General features: G+C 28.6%; 1 protein-coding gene across 1 annotated transcript; it reads left to right on the top strand.

The window, feature by feature from the left end:
• The first annotated feature begins 11,751 nt into the window (after positions 1-11,751).
• Positions 11,752-16,928, top strand: LOC124921650 (ABC transporter C family member 3-like). Its single transcript, XM_047462333.1, has 7 exons — positions 11,752-14,259; positions 14,339-14,962; positions 15,056-15,515; positions 15,599-16,119; positions 16,201-16,264; positions 16,343-16,582; positions 16,664-16,928. Exons 1-7 carry the CDS (start codon positions 11,803-11,805, stop codon positions 16,801-16,803), a joined length of 4,506 nt encoding a protein of 1,501 aa, XP_047318289.1. The 5' UTR covers positions 11,752-11,802; the 3' UTR covers positions 16,804-16,928.
• Positions 16,929-17,163: the final 235 nt, after the last annotated feature.

Here is a 17,163-nt window from a genome sequence, read left to right as displayed (position 1 = left end):
TTAGAGCCAAGCACAATCCCATTTTAGATATGTGTAGCAAAGTGGTTGCCAATGGGATGACGTTGAACATATGATCACAGTAAGCTATTCTAAATTCCTATCAATCATTTATTGAATTTTTACTTTTCATAATTTTTTCATATTTTACATATTCTGACTATTATACTATTTCTTTTGTTTAGACTTGTCCCAATACTATGAGATTGCGAGATTTTACATTTCCATATTTGCCCAAACTTGACATGGTGTGGGGTAAAGATAGAGCGATAGGGTTCGGAGTTGAGAATATAGATGCTGCATGCATGGATCCTAGTTGGCAGAAGGATGTGATTGTGAGTTCTTAATCAAATGGTGAAGATGAACTTGTTGTCACTTCTCATTCACAAGGCTCACATGCAATAAACAACAAATCATCCAAGAAAAGAAAGAAGTTTTCACCGATAAGGGAAAGTTTGCACAAGAAGAAAAGATCAGAAACCTTTCAACAAAGGATTGACTCAAAATTTGACAATAGTTCCAAATTTGAGTCAATTTCTGACAAAATGACATCATAATATACTGTTGTGATAAATGCTTTGATTGCGGAACCAAAATCTGAATATTTAAGTGCTGTAAAGGTGCATGAGGTTATTGATGAATTAATTAGCATCGACATACCTCAAATGAATGTTGGTAAAGCTCTTTAAATTTGCTACAAAAACCTGAGAAAATGGAAGTTATATTCGTATTGCCAAGTCATTTGAGACGGTCTTTTGTGCTTGAATATGTTCATCCATCTTCTAATCCGTGAATAAGGTATGAAATCGACGGTTTGTATTAGGTTTTTGTTTGTTGGCTTTTGTGCACATTCCAACATAATGTAATTACTAGTTATTTTGAAAAAAGTTGATTGAATCTAGATCAAATGTTGGAATTTGTTGTATCTAGATCATTTCACTACTTAAAGAACAATGATGAATGTAGTGGTGAAAATAGCTAATGTACTTCTGTATATTTTGAAAAACAGCTGATTGCATCTAGATAAAATGTTGAATTTTGTTGTATCTAGATCATTTCACTACTTTTTTTTTTTATATTTTGAAAAACAGTGGTGAATGTAGTGGTGAAAGTAGCTAATGTGTTTTTATATATTTTGAAGAATCGTGATGAAAATAATTAATATGCTTTTGTATATTTTTGACATGCATAGATGATTGAGACCAATTCTAATTTTATAATTAAGTTTTCGTTTAATTTTTTTTTTTTGTGTCTAATTGTATCTTGAATTTATTTATATAACTGGTTAGGGCTATTTTATTTCTGTTTGATTTACACATTTAACTAGTTCTTTTAACGTGAATTAACTTTTTAATAAAATTTAACTAGCTCTTTCATGTGAAATTAGCTTTTTAATAAAGTAAAAAAAATATATAATGTATTTGGGTTTTGGTTAATTCTATGATAAAAATATATAATTTATGCTATATAAAAATTTTAATTTTAAATTCTACCATTTTGTTTATTTATTTTTAGTATAATAAAATAAAAATAAATCAAAAATATTATTAATAAATAAATAAATAAATAAATAATATAATATAATATAATATAAAATAATCATAATTAAAACTAATTAACATTATAATTGGTAAAAAAATTATATATCATAAATAAATATAATTAATATTTATTTATTAACCAAACACTATCATCAATACTAATAGTAATAATTAACTAAGTTCCAACCAAATAAAATCAAATAGGACACTTAATCATATACATTTCTTTTCTCTATCTTTATCAATAACATTTTCATTCTCTTATTTTAACCAAATAATAATTCTTATATTCGTGCATTGTTCTGTCCCTTAATTTGATTCAAGTATTCCAAATTACAACTATAAAAAAATGTTTGATTCAAGTATTCCAAATTACAACTATAAAAAAATGTTAGAGATAGTTTGATATTAATTTTTTTTTAATAAAAAATTCATATATTATATATATATTTTAATTATTTACACTTAATTCATAAATTAAATACTAAAATATTCTTACTTTATTTTAAATTTTAAATATAAAAATTTATTATTATAATTCAACCCTTATAAAAACCCAATAAAACCCTCCAAATAACCTAAATCAAACAAGTTCTAAGAAAAAATACTTGTTCTCCAAGCAGCTGCCCTGGACGGCTGGACCCGCCCATCTTCCATCAGTTGACTTTGATGAATCATGTCTATGTCTTTTAGTGTAAGAAGATTCAAGTAAATAAATTATATTTAATTTCAATAATTATTTGATTTGATTTCTATTTTCTTTCTTCTTTCTAAAATTAGTTTATAAATTTTAATATTTAACTTTGAATGATAATCAATGGTCTATTCACGTGAATTCTTTTTAATAATTGTCCATTAAAATTTATTAGTCACTTTCTACAAAGTCTACCTCATTGGTCTTATCGTTTTCAACATTTTTTAGTCTAAAAAGTAGAATAATGTTTTAAATATATATATATATATATATATATATATATATATATATATATATATCAAATATATTTAATATCTTGAAATATATAAAAAAAAACATTTCTAAAATTCATAACTTGTACAACACTTCAACATTAATTACTTTAAAATCAAATGAATCTATAATAAAAAAAAAATAACTTACATGATAATATTATTTAACATTTAATCAAAATTAATTTTTTTTAATGGAGAAAGTTAAGGCCTAACATAATATTTCTTCCATTTTTATTTAAAACGTTTTAAGTGACAATTAAAATAGTGATATTTTATCTCTTAAAAATCACTTTTGTTATTAATTTAAATTATTAAATACTTATTTAAGTTAAATAAATAATTATTAAATTATTACAAAAATGGAGAAGGCTAATGCCTAACATGATATTCATTTTTTATTTAAAACGTTTTAAGTGAGAATCGAAGTCGTGATATTTTATTTCTTAAAAGTCACTTTTGTAATTAATTTAAATTATCAAATACTTATTTAAGTTAAATAAATAATTATTATTTAATATTAAATTATTATTTAGTATTTTAATACTATTTTAAAGTACATTTTTAGTGGAAGGCTTAAGGTGTCTTAAGTAGAAAGGTATAAGATAAGTTGTATATAAATATAAATTAGAAAGAGCTAATAAGTATGAGTTGTATGAGTTATTATTATTTAGTTTAAAAGATAAGAATACTATAAATATATAACATAAATTGGATGTGTTTTTTAATGTTGTGTTTAGTATGAAATATAACCATCTAGGGTAAAGAATAAAAGTTTTAATGTCTTACTTATGTACAAAATAATTTTTATTATTTTAGTACTTCATAAATATTTTACGTTTTATATGAATTTATTAATATTATTATTTGTTTTATTTTTTTCTTTATTTTTCACTATAAACATAAAATTAAGCTATAAACATGCTGTATTAAACTAACCAAATACAAATCAAGTATTTATTAAACAACATCAAATATAAGTACTAACAAATAAAATTAAAATTATTTACACTATTAAAATTAAGATTTAGTTTGAAATTAAAAATAAAATTCACAATTAATAATATAAAAAATGAACACTAATAAAAAAAACAAATAGTCAAATAAAAAAATGTTCTTTATTGCATGTTTGTAACTCTTTGTATTTGGGATAGGATTATACAAGCTTTTACATAGGACTTTGTTCCATACGGTTTATTTTCAAAGATATTTTTGGAATTTTATCTAAAATATATGTTAAATAATCAATATATTAAATTATTATAATATTATCAAAGCTTTCACAATAAGTTTTCACAATAATACGATTAATCTCCCATAAACAAAATTCAACTTGAAAATTTGACTTACCATAATTTTAAAATAATATTATTATTTTTAATAATATTAAAATAATATTTTGAATTTTTATTTTCAAGATAACGAAAAGAAAGAATTAAAAATAAATTAGAGATTAATTATGGTAATAATTAAATCCTAATTAAAAAAATTATTCAAAATTACGAAAGTAATTTGAGGTTAAAATATTGTATTTATTTTACTCAAATTAGATCAAATAAGTGGTTAAAAATATTTAATTGTGATTTAATTATAAATTATATTTAATTTATAACTTAAAACAATTAAATAAATACTTCAAAAATTCCAAAAAGAAATATGATCATAATTTTTATTACGATTCTATAAATATATTTTTGTGAAATTTTTGATAAAAAAAGTAAAAAAATTAAAAATCGATTTTAAATAACCTTTCTTTTTATAAAAAATAAATATAATAATCTAGTGTAGCAGTAATTATTTTTAATTTTTGCCGCAGGTACCTGTATCATCAGATGAGCGCTCATGCATCATTCAACGCCTAGGAACGTGCCACACAACCAGATGCAGTGAAACTGCTTACGCCTGCCCACACTGCATCAACTAACGGGTTGGACTAAGTTACCGTAGAAGTTAATTTTGGGTGACAAAAATAATTGATATTAATATTTAAGGGAAATAATATTAATATTTTTAAAATGAAAAATTTAAACATTATTAATATTTGTTTTATAATATTATTTTATAAAATACAATTATTAAGTAAAGTAATAGTTTAAATTAACTAATTATTTATATATACATATACATAAAAAAAATTCATAAAATATAATAAATAAGTAATATATATATATATTTATAAATAATAAAATCCTAAAAAATGTAACTAATATTATATTTTAACATGATTTAAATAATTAATAAATATTTGTTATTTTAATTTATAACATAATATAAACGTATATTTTCTACACAAAATATTATAATATTAAAATATTATTATTAAATAAAAATATCAACTAATGTTATTGTCAAATAAAAATAATAATTATATTATTTTTATAAATGTATTATTGAATGAAACCGACTAAAATAAAAAAAATTCACAGAATAAATTTAAAAAATAAAAAATAATTTAAAGACAAATTAATAAAAAATATTTATAATTAATCTCATTTCTATTAGACAGGTCTTGATTGCCATAGAGAATTTCTGCATATGTTCTATTGTAGTGGGGATGTTGATCGAGATTATTGTGATGTACCGTATTCAACGTCGATTCTACCATACTGGAATTGATAATCTGCTAGTATTACTTATAGGTGGAATTCCCATTGCAATGCCTACTGTCCTATCCGTGACAATGACAATTGGTTCACATCGTTTGTCTCAGCAGGTTTGTGAACAATCATATCATATCAGTCTTCATAAATATATCCTTGTGTTATTAAATCAATGGAATGATTTCAGAGGGCAATCACAAAAAGAGAATCTTAGATGGAAAATTTTGGTGTGTCATTAGATACCAAACTTGTTGCCTCCTCCATTGAGAACATTGTTAATGGAAAGGAACTCGCCATGTCGATGTGAGAATATGTTCTGTGGAGCCCATCACTACTCCGATAAACATGGTTGCCTTTTTGACTATCATGGTGCTGCCAGAATGCTATAGCTAAAGTCAATCCCGTTGTTAAGGCAGAGAAACTCAACAAGATCTAGAGATGTGATTTCTGCAACTTCTTTGTCTTCATTAGAACCTTGACCAAGTGTAAAAAAACTGTTCATATCATTTCAAATATATCATCCTTTCGGGCTTCTCTGTTTGTTTCTCATTGCAGTAGGGGAGAGCTTGTTTATTTTGTTTGCTCCAATGTTTTTTAAGTTGTGGTGATTTGATAAAAAAAAGACAGTTGTGCTTCTTGGGTTTGTTTTCACTTTTCCAGTACTAGTTTGTCATGTGAAAACCATGAATGATTATTATGCTTTGTTATATGTTCTTGTTGACATGGTGTTTATATAAATATAACTATGTATTTGTGATCAGATCGATCAATTACACATAAAAGTTGCAGATTTATATATACAAATATATGTTCTTCTATTTGATTAATTTCAATTGTTAGACAAAAATGTGTTATTGTATTGGTAATATACCTTATCAAAATATGAACAATTTTGGGATATTATAAGTTGAGATATTATTATAATACATCCTTTAATTAATTACTACATAGTAAGTTGTCTTGCCCTACCCAAAAGTTGAACAAATCCAAACTACCAATAATACACATAATAAGAACATACATAATAAGAACACATCAACATACACATTTATTAACTAATTCCCCATCATCCTTAAATCAATGACAATCTTTACATGACTCTTCATCTAATCATGATCACTAGTAATCAAGAACGAATTAACACCGAGTCTCTCAATCGCCTCATTCTTCTTGCTAATCGAAGTACTAATAACAATCACATTAGCACCGAAAGCCTTGGCAAACTTAACCGCACAATGACCTAACACACCAAGACCCACCACACCTAAATTGGTTCATGGATTATCCAAACCAAAGTACATTAAAGGACTATAAGTTGTAATTCTAACGTTGAGAAGAGGAACAACCGCATCAAGAGGAAGATTGTCAGGTATTTTGACAATGAAATGCCATGATGTCTGAATATCGTCCAGAATACTTCAGATGCAATAGAAAACATTATTGGATAAATAATAATATTGAAGTCCATGCAATTATTCATTAAATATGAGAAAAAGGAAGGCCCTTCGCGTAACCGGAAGACCTTCGCGTAACCGGAAGACCTTCGCGTAACGGGAAGGCACTTCACGAGAAGCCCAGTTGCGAGAATCAAATGAATTTCCCCTAAAACGGAACTGAATCAGAGCATCATCAACTGCAAACATCATCATCTATAAGATGAACAACCAAGATGAACAATAATAAAATCTCATGGTTTAGGATTTGAAGATGGACATAATGAAAATAAGAACATAAATTGATCTAATCACTTAATATTAGAACGAGTTTTCGTCGTCGATCTGTATAATGTGTTTGTTTAGGGTTTCGCCGTCGCTGTCGCGAGAAGAGAGAGAAGAGAGGAAGAAAATAACAAAATAAATTTTTTTGAGTATTTATATAAAAATATTCTCTTCACGTTCACGAAGGGAATTCGCGTTACGCGATAACGGTATTTTCATCCAAAAAAAATAAAGTGATCACTAGAGCAATAAAAATTATCATGTGACCACGGATGCAAATAAAGGCATCTTTAGGGTCATTTCGTCAAATTTCCCGTTATACAAGCTTTTATCTAGAAGTTTGTTCCGTTCTTGGAATTTTATCTAAAATATATGTTAAATAATCATTATATTAAATTATCATAACATTATTTTATATATCTTTTTAGTTTGAAATTGATTATTCGATCTTAGCTTTAACATGAAAGCTCATAAATTATCATACCATCGATTTTCAATAAACAAAATTCAACGACACATCATGAAAATTTGACCTATCATAATTTTAAAATATTATTATTATTTTTAATAATATTAAAATAGTATTTTAAATTTTTATATTCAAAATAACTCAAACAAATAATTAAAACCAAATTAGAGATTAATTATGATAATAATTAAACCATAATTAGGAAAATTATTCAAAACTAGCATTTAACCCGTGCATTTGCACAAATTATAATATAAAAAATCATGAAAAACAATTACGGATAATATTTTTAATTTTATTTTTAACCGTTTTAAGTTTATGGGTTAGTCAACCCACAATCCGACCCAAATATTCATTACTCAGCATCATTTTATATATATATATATATATATATATATATATATATATATATATATATATATATGTATATTAGTTAGTTAAAAAGTTAAACTTATATTAATTTTAAAACGTCCCGCGTTCATAAAATTTGGTGTTGAATTTAAAATATAAAGTCTTAGTAGCCTAGTTGGTTAAAGGGTTATACTTGTTTAGTTAGGTTGCAAGTTTGAAACATACCTCTAGCATTTTTTATTTTACTAACATGTATCCCGTGCATTTTCACGAGTAATAATGTAAAAAACCGAGAAAAAAATATTACGGTAAAATTTTTATGGACGGGTCAACCCACAATCCGACCCAATTATCAATTTACTCTCACATATATCCAAATTAACCACAGTTCTCGACCTGGCAATCCGGACACTTTAAAATTTAAGCATCATTATATATATATATATATATAGATTAGTTAGTTAAAAAGTTGAACTTATATTGTTAAAATGTCACGCGTTTATCAAATTTTGGGTTGAATTTAAAATATAAAGTGTTATTAGCCTAGTTGGTTAAAAGGTTTTACTTGTTTTGTTAGGTTCCAAGTTCGAACCATACCTATAGCATTTTTAATTTTATTTTTAACCGTTTTAAGTGTATGGGCGGGTCAACCCACAATCCGTTCCAAGTATCTATTTACTTTCATATATATCCAAATTAATCACAGCTCTCGAACCGGCAATCCAGACACTTTAAAAACTAAGCATCATTATATATATAGATTCCAAAAATAATTTGAAGTTAAAATATTGTATTTATTTTACTCAAATTAGACCAAATAAGTGATTAAAAATATTTAATTGTGATTTAATTATGAATTATGTTTAATTTATAATTTAAAACAATTAAATAAATACCTCAAAAATTCTAAAAAAAATATGATAATAATTTTTATTATGATTCTAAAAATATTTTTTTTTGAAGAAAAATGTAAAAAAGAATTAAAAATTGATTTTAAATAATTTTTTTTTATAAAAAATAAATATGATAATCCAGTATATCAGGAATTATTTTTAATTTTTGCAACAGGAACCTGGACCAACAGATGAGTCGCCCATGCATCATTCAACGTCCGAAAACTCGCCACATAGCCGGATGTACCGAAACCGATTGTTCCTGCCCACACCGGATCAACTAACGGGTTGGACTAACCCGTTAGTTAAGACCACTAACCGTAGAAATTAATTTTGAATGACAAAAATGATTAATATTAAATATTTAAGGGAAATAATATTAATATTTTTAAAATAAAAAATTTAAACATTTTTTTAAACATTATTAATATTTTTTTATGATATATTATTTTATAAAAAACAATTATTAAGTAAAATAATATTTTAAATTAATTAATTATTTATATATACATATACATAAAAAAAAATCCATAAAATATAATAAATAGATAATATATATATATATATATATATATATATAAATAATAAAATTCTAAAAAATGTATCTAATATTATATTTTGAAATATTTTAAATAATTGATAAATATTTGTTATTTTAATTTATAATATATTATAAATGTATATTTTCTATCCAAAATATTATAATATTAAAATATTATTATTAAATAAAAATATCAACTAGTGTTATTGTCTAATAATAATTATATTATTTTTATAAATATATTATTAAATAAAACCGACTGAAATTAAAAATAATTCACAGAATAAATTTAAAAAATAAAAAGTAACTTAAAGAAATTAATAAAAAATATTTAAGTTATAAAAAAAATCAAAATATATTTAACTAAATATATTAAATTTAAATATATTAAGTTTGAATGTGACTGTATTTTATTATTATTTGTTATTATATAAAAACAAAATAAGACACTTTTAATATTTGAATAAAAATTTTTAGAATTATACCACAGGTAAATAGAAACTATCAATTATTAATTAATTAATTTATATATATATATATATATATATATATATATATTAATTTTAAATATTTTTTAATATTTTACAATTTTTTTTTCTAAAAAGTTTAATTATATACTAAGTTATTTATTTTTCTATTTTATAAATGTCCATTCTTACTAAAATTCGATTATTAAATAAGAACAATTACATGAAGTTTTAGTATTTTATTTTGTAATTAAAAATATCAAGGATAAGTGAATAAAAGTTTATATAATTTGACTGTGTTTTGATTCGAAACTTAATGTTTGAAGACAATTAAAACTATTTTTTTTTTTTGTCTAATTGAAGTTGTCGATATTTATATGATTAGGTATTGTGCACAGTTTTATATATTTGATATTTGTATAGAGTAAATAAAAACTAGAATCCAAATTCAAACAAAACAAAATAAAATAAAAAATATGTAACTTTAACTGCTTGATATAATATATATTAATATTAAATTTGAATTAAATGCGATGCACATGAAACATGCTTAATCTTTAAATGCAGCTAATTTATCCAAATCATTATATTTTATCAAATTTATATGCATAAATAAAACATAACTATAAACATGTCTTATCACTTTACATGTACAATCAATGTTGTTTTGCTTCATTTAAATAATTATATATATATATATATATATATATATATATATATATATATATATATATATATATATATATATATATATATATATATATATATATATATATATATATATATATATTTATTCTCAAAACTTATTTATATCCTTGAATTTTATAGTTCGATTTGAGTTTATGTAAACTAATCTAAATAATACTTCATTTAGTTTATCAATCAATCAAATTAATAGTAGTCAAAATATTAAATTATAATTTTTTTTTATTACTTTTATAAAATTTAAATATTAATATAAATAATTCCATATAATTTAATTTTAAATTTATAATTCGAATTTATTAATCATCCCAAATTCAACAAAGTCTTACTCTAATATATAACAACATATTGATTGCATTTTTTTTTTTAAATCCAATAAACTAAAGAGTTTTAAAAATGATTTTCTATTTCATTTCATTTCATTTCATTTTGTTTTTATAAATTATTTTATGTATAACCCCATCAAATAATATTTTAATTAATAAAAGTTAAAAAGCAAATACATATAAAAAGCAGTAAATAATGGAAAATTCAAAGATGAGGAGGACCGGACTCCTTGGGCACCACGTAAACTATATATTGTATATATGTGGCTAAGCGGCGCCATCCTTTTTTGACTCTTTTTTCACTCCTTTAAGCCAATCAAATCCTAATGTTTTATTTAAATATATCACTTCTAAAAATGTTGGTTATTAATTAAAATAAATAAACAAATTAATACATATTTACTTATATTTTAATATCTTCCCACTCAATAATATATTATTATTATTATTATTATTATTATTATTATTATTATTTAATTTTAACAAATTAGAACAAAATATAATATTTTAATAAAATTAGAACAAAATATAATATTTTAATAAAATTAGAACAAAATATATTTAATTAATATTTACAATTTTGTTTTTGCTGACACTTAAAAAGTCATGACACTCTCCCCATTCAAAGAACTTAGATAATATTTATAATAATTCAAATATTAATATATTTTTATTACATATAAACAATGTTTTAAATAAAGAGATAAATATCTATATGAATAAAAAAAACTTTTAACTTTTTATTTTTTTTAATATTATATTTTTTAAATAATTTAATTATATTTATTATTAATTATAGACTCATGTATTTTTTTAATAAAAAAAAATTAAAATTAGTTTATAAATATATGAACTATCAATTATTATTACTAGAGGACATCATATATCTAAAATCTAATAAATCTAATACCTAGATTAATAAAATCATGTTTGAAAACACTCAAAATTATTAATTTTTAAAATATTTTATTAGAGTGTTAATTTAATGTTCTGAAATATACTTTATGTTATATTAACTTGTTTAAAAGTGAATTTAAATTTATTAAAAAAAACTTAATCATTAATGTGTAAAAGTCTTTTATTTTAGACTTTTATTTTATTAGTGCGCCTATATATGTTTTTTTCTTTCTATATAACCCTTATAACACCCGCCACCAGGTTTTGTCCATCTTCTTCTTCTTCCTCCTTATAATAACAGAAGTTGCAGAGCTCGAAACCTCCAAGAGATATGGAGGAAGCCCTTCTATCAACAATGAAGAAGGGTATCTCTCTTTCTCTCTCTTACCCACAATCACTTACTGATTCAGCTACTAAGTTTCTTCTTCAACCCTTATTCCTAAAAGGGCTTTCAGGTTCTTTACACCTGTTTTTGTTCTTTCCCCTGATTCTCATTTGGTTATCCAAAAAACTCACTCGATCTCATTCTAATGGTGAAACGCCAAAGCTTAAGAGATATTCCTCGTCTTTTAAGCTTACATGGGTTTTCTCCTTGGGGCTTTCTTTCTTTTATCTTGCTGTTTGTTTGTTCAATTACTTCTACTGGTATAGAAGTGGCTGGTCGGAACTAATGACAGTCACTTTTATCGAACTCATGGTTAGATCTTTCACTTGGTTGGCACTCTCTGTTTATCTCAAGAACAATTTCTCTAATTCTTCCATCCTTTTGAGAGTTTGGTTAGGATTCTATGTCTTAATCTCGTTCTATTCCATTTACGCTGACTTTGTTGTTCAGAAATCATTAACAATCCAATACTTCATAACTGATATTGTTTCTGCCATCTCTGGATTAGTCCTCTGTTTTCTATCGTTTTGGTGGAAGAATCAAAATGATGAAAACTCTATTGAAGAACCCCTTTTGAATGGGACCAAATCTAAGGAGGAGGAGGAGGAGGTGATTCAAATCATTTCCCCTCTTTTAAATGCTAATCTCTTGAGTGTTCTTACTTTCTCTTGGGTTGGTTCTTTGATTGCTGTTGGTAATAAGAAACCATTGGATTTAGAGGATGTTCCTCAACTCACTACCACTGACAGTGTTAAAGGTGCTTTTCCAACTTTTAAAACTAGGTTGGAATCCGTCTCTAATAGTGGAAATGGGATGATAACCACAATAATGCTTATCAAAGCTTTAGTATCATCAATCTCGTGGGAAATCATCTTGACAGCTTTCTTGGCTACTGTATACACTTTGTCTTCTTATGTCGGACCTTATCTGATTGATTCCCTTGTTCAATACCTTAACGGCCGTCGTTTGTTTAAGAACGAGGGGTATGTTTTGTTGTCGGCATTTGTTATAGCCAAGATCATTGAATGCTTGTCTCAGAGGCATTGGTTCTTTAGGTTGCAGCAGGCTGGTATTAGAGCCAGGTCGGTTCTGATTGCCAAGATTTACCAAAAGGGTTTGACCCTCTCGTGCCAGTCCAAACAAGGTCATACATCCGGGGAGATCATCAATTTCATGTCGGTTGATGCTGAGAGGGTCGGGAACTTTGTTTGGTATATGCATGATCCGTGGTTGGTTGTTCTTCAAGTCTCGTTGGCCTTAGGTATCTTGTATAAGAACCTTGGTTTGGCTTCGGTGGCTGCATTGGTCGCCACGATATTTGTCATGCTTGCGAATGTTCCATTGGGGAAGTTGGAGGAGAGGTATCAAGATCGATTAATGAAAGCTAAAGACAAGAGGATGAAGTCGACTTCGGAAATCTTGAGGAACATGAGGATTCTCAAGCTTCAAGGCTGGGAAATGAAGTTTCTATCGAAAGTGAAGGAACTCAGGGCGGAAGAGAGCGGGTGGTTGAGATGGTTCTTGTATACGCATGCTGTGGTTAGCTTCCTCTTTTGGGGGGCTCCTACTTTCGTCTCTGTTGTTACTTTCGCGGCTTGCATGGTTATGGGTATTCCTCTCGAATCGGGGAAGATACTCTCTGCTCTAGCCACGTTCAGGATTCTTCAGGAGCCAATCTATAATCTTCCGGACACGATCTCCATGATAATTCAAACCAAGGTTTCTCTCGATCGAGTGGCTGCGTTTCTTCGCCTCGACGATCTCCAATCCGACGTCATAACCAAGATCCCAAGAGGGAGTTCGGAGGTTGTGATCGAGGCAGTGAACGCTAACTTCTCGTGGGATGGTTCTTCTTCCACGTCTAGTCCCACTTTGAAAGATTTAAACTTTTCCATTTCACGTGGAATGAGGGTAGCTGTTTGTGGCACGGTTGGGTCGGGGAAGTCGAGCTTACTGTCGTGTGTGTTGGGTGAGATGCGTAAAATCTCGGGGAGTGTTAGTTTAAGTGGAACGAAAGCTTATGTTGCTCAATCACCTTGGATACAGAGTGGAAAGATTGAAGAGAATATTCTCTTCGGAAACGCAATGAACCGAGAATGGTATGATCGTGTTCTCGATTCCTGCTCGTTGAAGAAGGACATGGAAATTCTAGCTTTTGGTGATCAGACGGTTATAGGCGAGAGGGGAATCAATTTAAGCGGAGGGCAGAAACAGAGGATACAAATCGCTAGAGCTTTGTATCAAAACGCTGATATTTATCTGTTTGATGATCCGTTTAGTGCTGTGGACGCTCATACTGGGAGTCATCTATTCAAGGAATGCATATTGGGAATGTTGGGTTCCAAAACCGTAATCTATGTTACCCATCAAGTCGAGTTTTTACCAGCTGCTGATCTCATCCTGGTTCGAGTTTTTCTTTACTAACGGCTATTTTCTTTTGTTGTTTCGTGTTGTTTCTTAACACCTCTTTGTTCTTTACCAGGTCATGAAAGATGGAAGGATCACACAAGCTGGAAAGTACGTCGACATTCTCAAACCGGGCACTGACTTTATGGAACTTGTGGGTGCACACGAAGAAGCAATGTTAGCACTGGATTCTATGGGTTCAGGTTCGAACATTGTGGAGGAAAGTAGCAGCAGTAGCTCTAAGAATATTGAGAAGAAAGAAGAAGAGGGTCAAAATGGGAAAACCGAGGATTCGAGTGGACAAAGACAAATCGTTCAGGATGAAGAACGGGAGAAGGGGAAAGTCGGGTTCTCAGTGTATTGGAAATACATAACGACTGCTTATGGAGGCATTCTGGTTCCTTTTATATTGCTTGCGCAAATTATGTTTCAGACGCTACAAATCGGTAGCAATTATTGGATGGCTTGGGCAACTCCAGTCTCGGAAGATGTGGCTCCTCCGGTTGATGGGTCTAGGTTGATTCTCGTCTATGTAGTTTTGGCCTTTGGAAGTTCTTTCTGTGTCCTTTTCAGATCGATGTTTCTTGCGACGGCTGCTTTCAAGACCGCAACCATTATGTTTAATAAGATGCATTATAGCATTTTCCGGGCTCCCATGTCTTTCTTCGACTCCACTCCTAGTGGAAGGATCTTGAATCGAGTAATTAGTTAATTGATCTTTTAGTTTGATTTTTAATGAAATTTTAACTTTGGTTTCGGAAATGATTTGCTTTCTTTTCTATGCTCTTTGCAGGCGTCTACAGATCAAAGTGCTGTAGACTTGAACATCCAATACCAAGTTGGTGCGTTTGCATTCTCGATAGTTCAGCTACTTGGAATTATCGGGGTTATGTCACAGGTCTCTTGGCAGGTCTTCATTCTTTTCATTCCTGGGATTGGAACCTGCATTTGGTTACAACAATATTACATACCGTCTGCTAGAGAACTGGCGAGGCTGGCTGGAGTAGCTAAAGCTCCGGTTATCCAGCTTTTCGCTGAAACCATTTCGGGTTCAACTACTATCAGGAGCTTTGATCAGGAAACCAGGTTTCAAGAGATGAGTATGGAATTGATTGATGGAAGCTCTCGTCCAAAGTTTTACACAGCTGCTGCTATGGAATGGCTGTGTTTCCGGTTGGATATGGTGTCGTCTCTTTTGTTCGCTTTCTCTTTGGTGTTCTTGATGGTTATCCCAGAGGGAACTATTAGTCCAAGTAAGTTAAATAAAGGAAAAAACTTCTCATTTGCTTTATGAACTTTTAAAAATGGCTCAAGATTACTTTTCTCGGTTTTGCAGGCGTTGCTGGCTTGGCAGTGACTTACGGTCTCAACCTGAACATGTTACAAGCTTGGGTCATTTGGAACCTTTGCTCAATGGAGAACCAGATAATCTCAGTTGAGAGGATACTTCAATACACTACCATTCCTAGCGAGCCGCCTCTAGTGATCGAAGAAAGTAAACCAAACCAGCAATGGCCGTCAGAAGGAGAAGTCGAAATCCGTGATCTTCAGGTTCGATACGCCCCGCACATGCCATTCGTGTTACGAGGCCTCACATGCGTCTTCTATGGTGGAAAGAGAACCGGGATTGTTGGGAGGACGGGAAGTGGGAAATCTACTCTTATACAGACGCTATTCCGAATTGTTGATCCTACTGGAGGTAAGATCACGATAGATGGTGTTGACATATGCTCGATAGGACTGCATGATCTTCGGTTGAGATTGAGTATTATACCACAAGAGCCAACCATGTTCGAGGGGACTGTTCGAAGCAACCTCGACCCGCTCGAGGAATACTCAGACGAACAGATTTGGGAGGTAATTAGAAACTTAATCTAAAATATCATTTCTTGCTAGAATATTGTTGTATAGTGGTGAATTTATATTTCTTCTACGCAGGCCTTGGATAAATGTCAGCTAGGAGACGAAGTAAGGAAGAAGGATAAAAAGCTCGACTCCACAGGTGATTTCATCTGCCATGATTTGTCGCGATTCGGAGATTTTTCTTTATATAGATTTATTTATTTATTTTTGGTTACAGTGAGTGAGAACGGAGAGAACTGGAGCATGGGTCAGAGGCAACTGGTCTGTTTGGGTAGAGTTCTCCTGAAGAAAAGCAAGGTTTTGGTTCTTGATGAAGCCACAGCATCTGTCGACACAGCTACTGATAATTTGATTCAGAAAACCCTTAAAGAGCACTTCTCGGATTGCACGGTTTTGACCATTGCTCACCGGATAACATCGGTGCTAGACAGCGACATGGTTCTAGTACTAGATCACGGTTGGTTGGCTGTTCCTTTTTCCTAGTTAATATAAACAAATTCGTTATCACAGACAGACATTGATTGTATTTTATATGCAGGGATGATCGAGGAATATGAATCCCCGACCAAATTACTTGAGAATAAGTTGTCTTCATTTGCAAGACTTGTTGCAGAGTACAGTTTGAGATCTAATGCTACTGCTGGCTCTGAAGATCTTACCACGTCGAGTATTATATGAATAAGGATCTTGAAATGGTGATTGTTACGATGATGATGATGAAAACCAACCAGCCCGATTGTTTTGGATTGTACTCTCAGTGGGGCTGTCTAATATCTAAATAAACAAGATCGCAATTAGTATTACTTTGGCTACTTTGGCGGCCTTTTTAATGTAATTTATTATGAGAAATAACTACAAAAATTAATGGACTGTTGGAATGAAACTAGAATTTTTACAAATTTATTTTGATTGAGTTATGGGTTTCTGCTTTGAGAGGTGAATGTGAAGATGCCGCATCCAAACGGCTAAAAAACATGTTACTCCAAGAAAACTGGAAGCAAGAGAGACCATATATATATATAGAGTTCAGAAACAGAG

This window comes from Impatiens glandulifera, chromosome 1 (assembly GCF_907164915.1).
Source record: "Impatiens glandulifera chromosome 1, dImpGla2.1, whole genome shotgun sequence".
Taxonomy (NCBI): Eukaryota; Viridiplantae; Streptophyta; class Magnoliopsida; order Ericales; family Balsaminaceae; genus Impatiens; species Impatiens glandulifera.
The sequence above is the reverse complement of the archived record's forward strand: the minus strand, read 5'-3'. Positions and strand labels throughout refer to the sequence as shown.